Source organism: Galeopterus variegatus, unplaced genomic scaffold (assembly GCF_000696425.1).
Source record: "Galeopterus variegatus unplaced genomic scaffold, G_variegatus-3.0.2 Scaffold125, whole genome shotgun sequence".
Classification (NCBI taxonomy): Eukaryota; Metazoa; Chordata; class Mammalia; order Dermoptera; family Cynocephalidae; genus Galeopterus; species Galeopterus variegatus.
This window is the reverse complement of record NW_007726236.1, coordinates 546,347-559,328: the sequence shown is the minus strand read 5'-3', so window position 1 is coordinate 559,328 and position 12,982 is coordinate 546,347. Positions and strand designations below refer to the sequence as shown.

At 42.6% G+C, this 12,982-nt stretch overlaps 1 protein-coding gene across 9 annotated transcripts in view; it reads right to left on the bottom strand.

The window, feature by feature from the left end:
- Positions 1-12,982, bottom strand: part of NRXN1 (neurexin 1) — a 682,451-nt gene that overhangs the window by 408,409 nt on the left and 261,060 nt on the right. The window contains exon 1 of one of the 9 annotated variants that reach the window (XM_008588400.1): positions 1,051-1,368. The exons of 7 other annotated variants lie outside the window; for them this stretch is intronic. In XM_008588400.1, the coding sequence (XP_008586622.1) occupies positions 1,051-1,300 (250 nt within the window). In that variant the 5' untranslated portion in view covers positions 1,301-1,368. Of the gene's footprint in view, positions 1-1,050; positions 1,369-12,982 lie in introns of those variants that run through there. One more of the 9 variants, XM_008588406.1, reaches the window with a different exon arrangement.

Genomic DNA, 12,982 nt, shown 5'->3' with positions numbered 1-12,982 from the left:
GGGAGATGACTCACAAAAACATTGTAATGTTTTATGTTTTGTCAATTCAAGGAATATAAAATAAGCATTGTTATCTGAAGATGAGTGGAACCTGGCCTCACATTGTTGGCCACTCTGGAGAAGAAACCTGCCAACCAAGGCTTTTCTTCACACTCTGCTCTTTACAAAAGAACCAGGGATTAGGAGAATAGATTCCCGTGGCTCTGACTTCTCCTTCAGGCAGACCTCCTGGCTTAGCCCAACCCGCATCGACTCACTTGCCCTCCCTGGAAAGCACTATACACTGAGAAGGGAGGAAACAGAACCTTCTTATCCCAACAGCCTTCAAACATGATCCTCAGGGAGATGGGTTGTGTAGCCAAGCCTCTCTCTGCTCCATTTAGAAAATAACCCAGCCTAATTACCAAGAAAAAGGAATGCATTGTGTGGAGTGGATGGAAGGGGAATGGTGTCCAGAGGTCCCCTCCGTGCCTTCTCTAATGAAGGGAAAAGGAGGGGGCAAAAGGGATTGGCATCCTGCTGGGTGAGTCCCGGGACTGCCTCGATGTCACTGCACTGGGCGCACTTTGGAGGAATGTGCGGGCTGGAGTCTGTCCGTCCCCCAGGCCGGGGAAGCTGGGCAGGAGGTGGGGCACCACACACAGCACAGACAAAAGGCTCCGCAGAGCCCTCCTCTGTCTGGCGCTCAGGTCCCTCTCCGGAGCGCGGCGCCCCATCCGGCTACTGAGTGACCTTCCGGCGAGTGACGCCCCCTTCCCGCGGGGCTCAGCCGCCTGGCCGGGGCGGTCCTTTCAGAGGCGCCCACATCTCTCTCCCCGCACCTCGACGAGGAACGCCCCTCCCACCCTCACCACAAACACCCGCGACGCCTTCCCTCAGCCCCTTTCTATTGTCTTCAAAGAGATAAGTGGCACCCACCAAACACACCCAAATGCACCTCCCTTTTCTCGCGCTCCCATTTCTCTGAGCCTTAGGGGCCCAGCAGCGAGTGCCGGGTTGGAAGGGGGGAGCGAGGGGGTAACCCGCGAGAACTTGGCATCGCAGACCCACCGTGTCCGCCTCGCAAGGATGCCGGTGACCTGTAGATTGCAATAGGCACTGAATGATGCTTGCTGCTGCCATGGAAATGGTGGATGTGGTGCGCTCCCAAACTGGACGCCCCCCACGCCACTCCTAGGAGGCCGCTGAGGGTGAGCGGGACTATCCAGAGCAGGGCCAGGCGCCCCCCTGCGTTGCCGCCGCCGCCGCCGCCCCCGGGCGAGCCCAGCTCGGCGCCGCACCGGAGCATCCTCTGGTACATGTCGGGGCGCCCGCCGAGGGGCAGCCGCCGCGGGAGGCAAAGTTTGGGGCGCGGGGAGAGGAGAGGGCGCGGGGGAGCAGGCGGCGCGGGGTGCGCTGCGGGGCCGGCCGCCTCACCGCGCCAGGGCACCCATCCTCTCCCTCCTTCGTGAGGGTGAGCGGGCCTATCCAGAGCAGGGCCAGGCGCCCCCCTGCGTTGCCGCCGCCGCCGCCGCCCCCGGGCGAGCCCAGCTCGGCGCCGCACCGGAGCATCCTCTGGTACATGTCGGGGCGCCCGCCGAGGGGCAGCCGCCGCGGGAGGCAAAGTTTGGGGCGCGGGGAGAGGAGAGGGCGCGGGGGAGCAGGCGGCGCGGGGTGCGCTGCGGGGCCGGCCGCCTCACCGCGCCAGGGCACCCATCCTCTCCCTCCTTCGGACAGTCTTCTCGGGGTCCTGGAGTCCTTCGTGCCTGGCACCCCAAACAATCCGAAACATAGCCGAGGCGAATGCAGCTGGCGGGGAGCTTGTCCGGAAAGGCAGCCCCGGGGAAGAGCAAGCACGGAGCGGGCAGCCGCTCCCAAATTTCCAGGGCTCCTGGTTCTCAAGAGATACTCCCAAAGAGTTTCGGGCGAGAGTGCGTGCCGGGGGGTGGGGAGCCGGGAAATGGTTTAAAGCTCCTCCCGGAGGGTCCTCACTTCTACATGACAGCCATCCACCGCGAATCCACTAGGTAAATCCATTTAGCATTGTGTGTGGGGACTGGGGAGGCCACTTCGCCGGCCCAACCTCCTTTCAAGGGAGAAGCAGACCCCATGGAAACGAGGCTCCCCTTCCCTCCATTCGGCCCCGGCCGGCTCGCCCGTTCGCGCCAGCCTCCCCCGGGCAGCGCGCGGAGCAGCGGCGCGCATCGCCTGCTCCCGAGGCAGTCTCCGCGTCCGCCGCCTCCTGACACTCGCGCACGGCGAGGGGTGCACGGGGAAGAGTGCACCCTTATGAAGGAAGCGGGGATCGAACGAGGGAAAGAGAGCTGAAGAGATGAGGCAGACGAAGGACTCGAGAGAAGAAAAAGAAACAGACACAGAAGAAGAAGAAAAAGAAAGAAAAAAAAGAAAGAAAGAAAAGAAAAGAAAAACCACACACGCTGGCGAAGCAACGGGTTCTATGCAAATCTGCAGTCTCCAAACAGCAAATCACTGAAGCTCCGATGCAATGCAGAGGACGAGCCTATGTAACGAGGGAGGCTGGTCTAGCTTCCCACAAAAATCGCCCTGCTTTGCCTCTCCCTCGCATTCTCCACACATCAAAGGGACACGTGTACCGCGATGCGGGGAACACCTAAAAAGCAACTCTCCCTCTTCCGCCAGGTGATCGCTCCTTCTGAGTTACAATGGCAAATGGCACCCTTCCCCTACCCCTATGGTTTAGATGTAACCAGTGTCTTTAGAGCTCTTAAAAGGAAAGAATTGGGCTCTTTTTATTGGACCAAACTTGTTCTACCAGGTGTTCAAATCCAATCTGCTAAATATGGCTTGACACCATCTAGTCAAGCATGGGTTTTGATGATCTGTTAATTATACACATTACACCCAACATAGAGTCTTCGCTCCCATTACAGTCTCATACCTCATATAAGTCAATGCAAGTTCAGGGGACCAAAACTCACAAGGAGCAAGAGGGATGAGGGAATCTGGCAGCTGGGGAAGAGGCAGAAAGTGGGAGAAAAGACAGGAAGAAACAAGATCCCTGCAGGGTGCAATTCCTGTACCCGCCAGCTACCAAGAGATGGGGGAGGAGGGGTCAAGAGAGAAGGAGGAATAGGCAGAGGAGAAAGGAATAGGCAGAGGAGAGAGAAATGGAATGAATGAAATTGCTTATATTTCAATCAACATTTTAGGGCCATTTAAGACCTCCCAAGATCTGTATAGAAGCCCAGCTGTGATGATCTTTTATGTGAGTAGAGTTCTGCCTTTCTCTTATCCTGTCTCATAAGGAAAATGGCACCAGGGAACAAAAAATCCTAAATCTAGAGCCACCAAGAAAAAGAGGGTATTTATATTCTGTTGGTGAAACAGCATCTTTAGCTGGAAGCTGTGCGTTCTGGGTGAGAGACCAGCGAAGCCAACACACACTTAAGAGCAGAAATCTAGCACTGCAAGTGAACTTCGCAAGGAGGACCACAGTCACTGGAGGCTGCAATGAAGATTTGAGACTATGATTAAAAAATTCCCCCGTTTCCAACAGATGATAGAAACTACAACATGTCCAGTGGTTGGCTTTTGGGGGGGTCTTTATTTCTACTTAAAGACAAAGGAAAACAACTCTCAACAGGTGTGACTTTTCACAAGCTTCTTATCATGCATATAATCTGTTATCAATAAATATAAAGTCATGTCTTGGAAAAAAAAGTAATTCTGGGAGGATATAGTTAAAATCAGCTACTCACTCAAATGGCCGTTTAGACTTGTATACAGCTTCCTAGTCCATTCAGAGAATCAACCACGGGGCTTCGATGGCCACTACTAAACAGTGTCCAGAAGCCCCAAATCAAGTCTGAAGCAATCCAACATTTCCCATTCCTGTCAAAAGCTCATTTGATTTTACTAAAAAGATAATTCTTTAGTAGTTCATTAATTGAAAGAGCTTAGCCCTGCTAGAGAAGGCACTTTTATCTTCTTAAATACACAATATCTCCCCCAAACCTCCCACATCTGCTCAAAGATCAGCTGAACCCAAATCCAGCATCTTCCACTGTGTACTGTCCCCACCCTTGTCCCCAGGCCATTTCCTCTTCATTTTGTTATTTTGTAATATATGTATTCTAATTCACTAGTAAGAATCATGAGTATTCACCTTAAAAATATCCAAGTGGAGCTAGAAAAGGAAAAGGAAAATCATCCTCACAGTATGTTTTCAGAGTCGATATTCTGAATTTGATATTTCATACTGTTAGCATAAAACGAGCACTGGATTAGGAGTTAGGAAACCTGTGCTGCATTCCTGGCATCATCGTCTACTGGTTATGTAACACTAGTTACTTAGCCTCTCCCGGAGACTCTGTGGCTTCCTTTATAAAATAGTCATGCTCTTATCTTTCCTAACAATCCCACAGGGCAGGAAGGATACAATGCAATATTTGATGTTAGAGTGCTTTAACATATATCAAATCCTCCCTACAATTAAGGCATTACATCTCTCCTCCCAAATAGGTCTAGCATACTGGAGTTGAGCAGCATGCACACTACATTTATTTCCCTTTCATCTATAAGACATGTAGAGCATTGCATTGTTCTCCAATACCTTCATATATGTTGTTAATCTATTCTTCATTCCCCAACTAGAAGGTAGATTCCTGAAGGGGATAGGAGGTAAGTCTTCATTTGTATTTCCTCTAGCATACAGCATATGCAAAACATAAGGTGTTCTCTTAATTCGTACAGTCCACTCTCACTATTCATAGTAGTTATGGTCTTTAAAGTCACCCTGAATACTGAATTAGTAAATACTGAACCACTACTTCTGGGGAGAAATACAGGGTTGGGTTCTGATAGCCTCTGGTCACAACATTTTCATCAACTAATCAATACATAACCTTGTTTTATGTTTGTTTCTGTTTAAAGAGGCTTTATTTAATTTGCATTGTTAATTCATTAACATTGAACTCATGACCAGCACCACTCTAACTCATGAATGAAGCTTATCTAGCATGAGTATTTTCTCCATAAGATACATCAAACAGACTTCTTGCAGTTAAGAATGTTAAAAAGCACTTCAGCATTATGCTTGGGGCCATTTTAAACAGCAAAATTACCAACAAAAATGTGGAAAATGTGGCACTAATTAGAGCAAAAATAGGATATTTGTTTATAGTGTGCACAGCATTTCCTGTTTCAACCTCAGCTAGGAAAGTGTGTATTGGGGACTCAATTTTTTTTTGTCATCCTCTGGTTTTCTTCATGTTCACTAATGACCACCAAAGTGCCACAGGTATTAATTTTGGGGTTACAAATACAGTTGATCCTTGAACAGCAAGATTTGAACTGCACAGGTCCACTTATACATGGATTTTTTTAAATAAATATATTGGGGAAATGTTGGTTAGGTATGTCATGAGTGTGTTCACCCTTCCCTCCACCCTAAGACCGAGAGGAAAGCTGGAGACATATACTTGAAAGCAGTTGAGTAGTTAAGTTTCAGGGGAGTCAAAAATTATACATGGATTTTCAACTGCACAGAGGGTCAGTGCCCCATCTCCCTCATTGTTGAATGGTCCACTGTAAATTTTAGTGAGGCAGTGAATTCGTTCATGTGAGTAACACGGAGCAACTGTGTTTGTTATTCTCTTGTTTGCTAGGAAAGAAAGGGGATGGGATTTTAAAGAGCAATTTGTATAAAATTAAAGCTATGGGAACAGAATAAGTGTAGAAGATTCTGATGAACTTTCTCAAGAGCATTTAATAAAGAAGAGGCTCCCTTGCCTGTCTTATATTATCTGGAGCCATGGGAGATAAAGGCAGGGTTAGGGAAAGGATAGGCCAGAAATGTTCGTTTTATTGGAGTCTCAAGAGCTAAAGAGGAAATATTTATGGCTGCCTTGAAAGAAGAAATTGTAGCTGTAGTCTTTCAGGCAGATGTCTAGGGCACCTTTGCAATACTTAGGAGGTTCTAGGGTAGATGCTGTGACACTGATGCTTCAATATCTGTTATAAATGGTTGTAATTTGGTGGAACAACAAGCAGTTCTCTGTCCAGACAGTAGAGAAAAGTCTTGTGGGCAAACACATGCCTAGCCTAGATGAAGCAAATAAAGCTTGTGCTTATTCTTTAATTTCTGTCTCTTCAGTTGGTCAGTCCTTCTGCTTAGAATTGCATTATATAAGAGAAACTGAGGAAGCATCTGACAATTGTTCTTAGGTGAGCAAAGAATTGGTTGGAGGACACATGGTGTTTGTACACCTGTAATGTACTCTTATACATTTCAGCATAAACAGTGTGATATAAATGCGTGTTAGTGTTGTTCTGTACCCCAGGAGAGTCAGTGCCTTTACCAGGAATTTATACTCCAACATCTCTGCCAGAATTACAGAATCATAAAGTGGCCTCTAGGAGCCTTGGGTATCATCATCTCTAATCCTGACTTGGCTTTGCTCATCAGTTATAATAAATGTTGTATATAGGTTATCATTGGTAAAATTAATTGCTTGTCAATTGGTGTAATGGAGGTTAGGAATGGGCTCTCTTTGGTGAAATCATTAATATTCAAGATATATAGATTAGCCAAACTAATAAACTAGCTTCACTTCTACTTAAACAGAGTATGCGAATCTAAGAGGCCTTTCACCCTTTACCATGAGAAATCGTGCCATAGTAATAGTAATAAGAACTAACACTTATTTGTAGCTGGTACTACTCTGATAGATTTAAATGTATTAACTCATTTAATCATACAAAACGAAATGAGGTATGTACTACCACTGACCCCTAACACCTCTTAGTCACCAGCTGGATGCTGCCACTGAAATACTGTCATATTTGCTCCAGGAAAACATTTTATGCAAGATATTTTTCAGGAACCTAAAAGAACAAAGAGCTGGAAGTTATCAAACTTCTAGAACAGGCTATAAAATTTTGTGCCTACTTATTAATAAATGTATGTTTCTGCAGCAGAAGTTGGTTGGAGTCTTTCGTTCATTATGACCTGTACTTGTGGGAACTCTTGGAAGAGTGGTTGACCCTCACTTGCCTCTAACAACTGTGGCTACTAAGATCTACCTAAAATAACCTAGTAGTTGTGTGTGCTGATTCACAGCTGATGACTTATAATGAACAAAAACACACGTAGCCTAATTTGGACAACAGAGTTAAGAAATGGGACATGGGTTTGAAACTTGAGGGGAGAAAACAAAGGAAATAGGAGGAGACGAAAAAGGAGAGTGAGTGGAAGGGGGAGTTTGTGGAGAAATGGAAAAGGAAGGACAGGCCATTTCAAATTATTTTTTCATATCCCAAAAAACATCAACCCCCTGTCTCAAGAAACAGGATGGTTGTCAGGCAGACACTTTCAACCTTTTCATGTTTTTCTTAAGCTTAATATGAAATCCTTACAGCTCAGTATTAAGCTTTCTAAACTGAAAGGTAGACACTAAAAGCAGCAGAAGGGAAGTATATTAAAACGCACAGGCAGCACCAATCTTTAAAAACTTAAAAATGAAGAGAGTGTCAATCTTACGTTTTGCATTTCTACTGGTGTCAGCATAAAGAAAAGACAAGCAGACCCCACATATCCATCTACCTGCATTTCTGAGTTAGAACTGACAGAAAGTAAAGAGGAAGACTCAGAAAAGGGTGTGGTCTGTGAGAACATAAAAATAAATCCTTGATCCTGTTACATCTCTGGATTATTGCATATCCCTAAGGGTATTCTGAGAAAAGATCAGAATGGAAGAGTAAGAGCATTGAGAATTAAAAAAAAAAAAAGAATGCCAGGGCTAAAAGCATCCCTGGAGATGTAGTTCAATTCTTTCATTATTCAGATGATAAACTGTATTACAGAAAAGTCAGGTCTATTTATGAATTGTTTGCTTATCTGCAAGTACACTTTCATCTCTCACCACCCATAATCCAGTCACAGATATAGATTGGTGAATTCTATTAATGTGGCTATTATCTAGAGCCTCCAAATTGACATAACAAATCAGGGGGAGTGGTGGAGACTCAACATGAGCCAAAATGGTACCCAATTCACTCAAATTAAAGCTTGGATGTGTAGTTGGATTTGTGAAACATGTATAAATTTACTCAAATCAAGATTAGTTGTGTTTAAGATTGAAGTATTTCATGGTCTCTATTTTTTCTTTTGTCCTACTCAATAAAATCTTGGTGTATTAAAGGCTGGCAAGTTAGCTCAATTGCTTAGAGCATGGTGCTGATAACACCAAGGTCTAGGGTTCAATCCCTGAACCAGTCAGCTGCCAAAAAAAAAAAAAAAAAGAAAAAAAAATTGTTTATGATGTCCTGTGTAAGACGTCATGCCTAAGCATCAGGGCAGGGCCATAGAGATTTCTCTATAACTGTATCTTTAAGTATTGTGAGTACTGCTTGAGCATCAACAAATCATCTTTTAATCACTGTTATCTTATATTGTTTGTATAGTTGTTTCAACCAAATGGTGTCATTGAAAAACTCTTCCTTATATTCATGCTCTTTCAATTTGAATGTGTTCATAACATAGTGAGAGAGCACATAGTTGGAGGTGAATTTTAATCCATTATTATTATTCATGTGACATTGGATTTAATGGCCCCTTGCCCCAGTTTTCTCATCTGTAAAATGATTATAATACTATATGTAATTGAATTGGAACAGTTCCTGAAATACATTAAGCACTTAACAAATATAAGTTATCATCCATTATTCATTTGTAGATATTTTAGCTGGGTGCTAAAGACATAAAGAAAATTAACTGTGATGTGGTTTAAATTTGGTCATATCCTAAACTCTCCCCACTCAGTCTATAATCAAGTTGGGCCACCTCCCCAATAATTTCTTAGTTCAACCTCTTTTTCTCTAAATCTGTGGTGCTCAAACTTCAGTGTGCATGGGTACCACTATAAGAGCTGTTAAATCACAGGCTGCTTTGCTTTCGATTCCCTTAATCTTTGGAGTGCCCTGATAATCAGCATTTCTGACAAGTTCCCAGGCGATTCTGAAGCTGCTGGCCCAGGGGAATGAGACTTTAAAAGCCACTGCTCTGTCTGAATGTCAAGGTTCTTAACACAGTTTTTATTAACCAACACATGGAAAACTTTCTCATTAAGCTCCTAACCCGTGGTCTCACCTTTTTTAGCTGATCTTACCAGACTATAGCCAGATCAGTGTACCCTAAGCATAGACAATAGTGCTGTTGCCTTTTCTCTTCTTTATAGCAATCTTATAGACTTTAAGAAGTCTATCAAATAAACATATTTGTCCTCATCTCACAACATGTAACTATAAATTCCTTTTATTCTGTTTGGAAAAACCTATTTTATTTCCCTTCCCATCTTTTGTATTTTAGCTTTTCTTTGGTTAGTCTTGCTAGTGTCTATGGGCAGAAACTCAGACACTATGCTAATGTTCAATTGTGCTTCTACTAACACTTACTAACTATATGGCCTTGGGCAGGTTATTCCAACTCAGTTTTCTCATCTGTAAAAGGGGTTAAAAATTGTAGGGATGTTGAGTAAGTGAATCGATAAAAGTAAAGCACTAGGAATGAAATAGGGCCTGGTGTTCAGTACATATGTACTTGCTTTTCTGTTGTTATTGTTTTTTTTAGAATGGGTTAAATGTTCCTCTTCTTTTATGGCAGCGAGAAAATAAATCAGAACTTATGATAATACTTTTTTCCATATAAAAACTCTTACTGGTCACCTGAATAATCACCATACAAACGAACAAACAAAAACAAGAAGCCCCTTCCAGTCTGACCAGCATCAGCTATAGGACAGAGCAATGATGTAAATTGACAAGCTGGGATATTCTGCACATCCCAGGGCACGGTCTATCATTCACATCCATCACTGCAAATAAATGAAACAAGATTGTTGAGAATGGAACTAGATTTGGAAGGACTATAAGGCAAGTCAGGGTGACATTAAAACGAAGGCATCATTTTCAAATTCTCTAGTAAATACAGATATTCAAACCAGGAATGAGAAATTATTCATGTAACATATGTCTAATTTCCTGAATGCCTAAGCACTTGGACCATAAACCAATCTGATCCATCTTTATATGTTCTGGAGCATCTATTATCATTTGAACACACTGAAAGGAAATTAATCGTGCAATTTGAATTGGATAGATTTATCTGGGATCTACAATCTAATCCCCATCCAATTCAGGATTTATTAGATTACATATATACAGGATATTATTAGATTACACATTTATCAGAGTGATTTTGGGGTGTTAATACTATAGTTAAGTTGGTATGTGACTATTCCACTACAAAGATCAGTTTTCCAGGTAAACTCAGAGTTTCTTAGCAAGATACATTAAGCCCTTCAACACTGGCCTCCCTGCTGCCTCTTGTCCTTCCTCCTTCTCAACTTCTTCCACTTCAAAACACCCTGGGGCTCCAGCCACATCAACTTGTCACTCTTCCCTAAAGCACATTTCACACTTTTTTTAAAAACTTCTTTGTCATTGCCGATGGTATTCCCTCTGTAAAAACTATCTTTTCTCCTTCCTCCCTCTCTTCCTATCCCAATAATTCTACCAAACTTTAACACATATTTCTCCATTGGAAGATTTTCTTTTTTTTTTTTTTCCCCTTTTTGTCTTTTTTTCGTGTCTGGCAATGGATCGCAACCCTCAGTGTCGCACCCGCACCGGACCGGGACCGGCAACGGGATCGCAACCCTCGGTGTTGCGCTCACACTTCGCTCAGCCAGTGAGCGGGAACCGGTCTGTATGTGGGATCCGAACCCTCAGCAGGAGCGCCGCTGCGCTCCCAAGCGGCGCACTGTAGCCCGGCAACGGATCGCAACCCTCAGTGTCGTGCCCGTACCGGACCGGGACCGGCAACGGGATCGCAACCCTCGGTGTTGCGCTCACACTTCGCTCAGCCAGTGAGCGGGAACCGGTCTGTATGTGGGATCCGAACCCTCAGCAGGAGCGCCGCTGCGCTCCCAAGCGGCGCACTGTAGCAGTGCGCCACCGGGCCGGCCCTCCATTGGAAGATTTTCTGAACTCTGCCAGTAACTTGCTACTTTCTCCAGTGTAGACTATCGTGATTACCTAAAAAAAAATACATACCCAGGATATGTAACAATGTATTCACATTACTACTGGGCTGTACAAAGTAATAAAGTATTGAAGCAATTGATAAAGTCTATCTCCATGTTTAGGAATTTAAAATGACCAAAACCAACAGAGGAAGGAAACAAATTATCTTAAATTTATCCTTGCAGGTTTTAGGTGAGCCCTTCTTATTGCCTACAATAAATAAGTTTAGTCTGAGTTTTAATTTGAATGCTAAGTATATTAGTTATGAAGAATAATAAAATTCATTGTCATATTTTCCTGCTCATGTTATAAACAGATGTCTTTCCCATACTTCATAAAACAAAACAAAACAAAACACCAAGCTAAGATGCTTGCTGTCAAGTTGAATTGTAGAGCAAACATTTACAGCCAACTTATAAATCTGTGACTATAGCATTATATAATGGAAATACTGTCAGCATCTTCACTATAACTATTCAAATAATATCACTATAGCAAAACTTATAACCTAATACATTTGTTCTGGGATGGGTGAGGGAAGATTAGCTACAGGAATTGGAAAACTTTCAGTGGCTAAATTTAAATTGCATAATTATTTCACATAGTTCATGTCTCTTAGAATATTTATTTCCAAGTGAGTAGTTTGTGCTCCAAAATATTTATTCTTAAAAGATAAGGGATATTTTTGATACTTCTATAAGAAATATATGATCTCTGTAGCATTTCAAAATCATTAATCAGTTTTTTTAAAAACTGTCTTTTTTTTTTTCCTTTTGTGAAAGAATTACTTTCCCTCACATTTTCTCTGTTCTGCTGCTGAGATGATTCCCCTAGAGAACTGTGTGTTTATCTTGACAGGTGTTAGCAGATCTGGAGACCTCTGTGGAATTGTTCCTGGTTGCATTGAGATACAGTAGGAAACATTACACCAGCAAAATAATGAACTTACCTTATTGCATTCTAAATAAAATAAACCACACAGCGAGTGGAATTAATCTACTAATGTCTTCCTAATTAAGCTTTCATTAGGCATATGGCGTGGTCTTCAATATTTAGCACATGGTAGGTATTAAAACAAAGCATACTTGATATTTTTTTAAAAGCACACCTGATGATTGCCTCTTACATTATTTTCAAATGAAATTGTTTACCCTCAGATTGCTTTTGGCACCTAATCAAAGAGATACAAGAAACATTTCCAGACCTAAGGAAAAAATTTTTAAGTCAAACAGAAAAAAATAAAATAAAATGTCTCATCTACCATTGCTCTTAAATAATTTGGATTTGCTGTTCTAATTTTTAAGGGAGGGGAAAACTTTTAATTTTCTGTCCATTGTAAAAATTCATGCATTAATAAAATTTAGGGGCCAAATATTGAGAATGGAAATGTTTTAGTCCAATCCATAATGGTTTACTTTAAAAGTAATGCTTCTACCTAGCCTAGCAAACACCAGCCTAAATTTCTGTTAAAACTGTACACCTTAATGGCCAATGGAAGGTTGAATGAAAAAAATTAAAATCAATAACCCTTCATATTGGCAATATTTTGATATACCATTTGTCAAACACAAAATTCAAAGTATCTCACAGAAAAACCTGCCTCCTTCAGAAAATCATCAGTTTTGGAGCATGTGCTGTCCCATTCCAGCTAACATTTACAGTAGCATATAAAAGAGCTGCAAATAAGTCACATCCTCATTGTTACACTATGCCAAATTCTTAATTTCCCATTTCAGGTTTCCCTATAAATTCTCTTCTGCTTCTGTACAATCACAGCTGTTCAACCGAGAAGTGAAGATCTTATCAGTCATGCATTTTACTATCATTATTTAAATTTACTCATTTCAACTATTATTTACTGCCAAGCTTCGCAGAAGCAAGAAAACAGATATGGTAAAAGAAGAGTAAAGGTGGGTCTTTTTGCTTTCAGCAGTAGCAG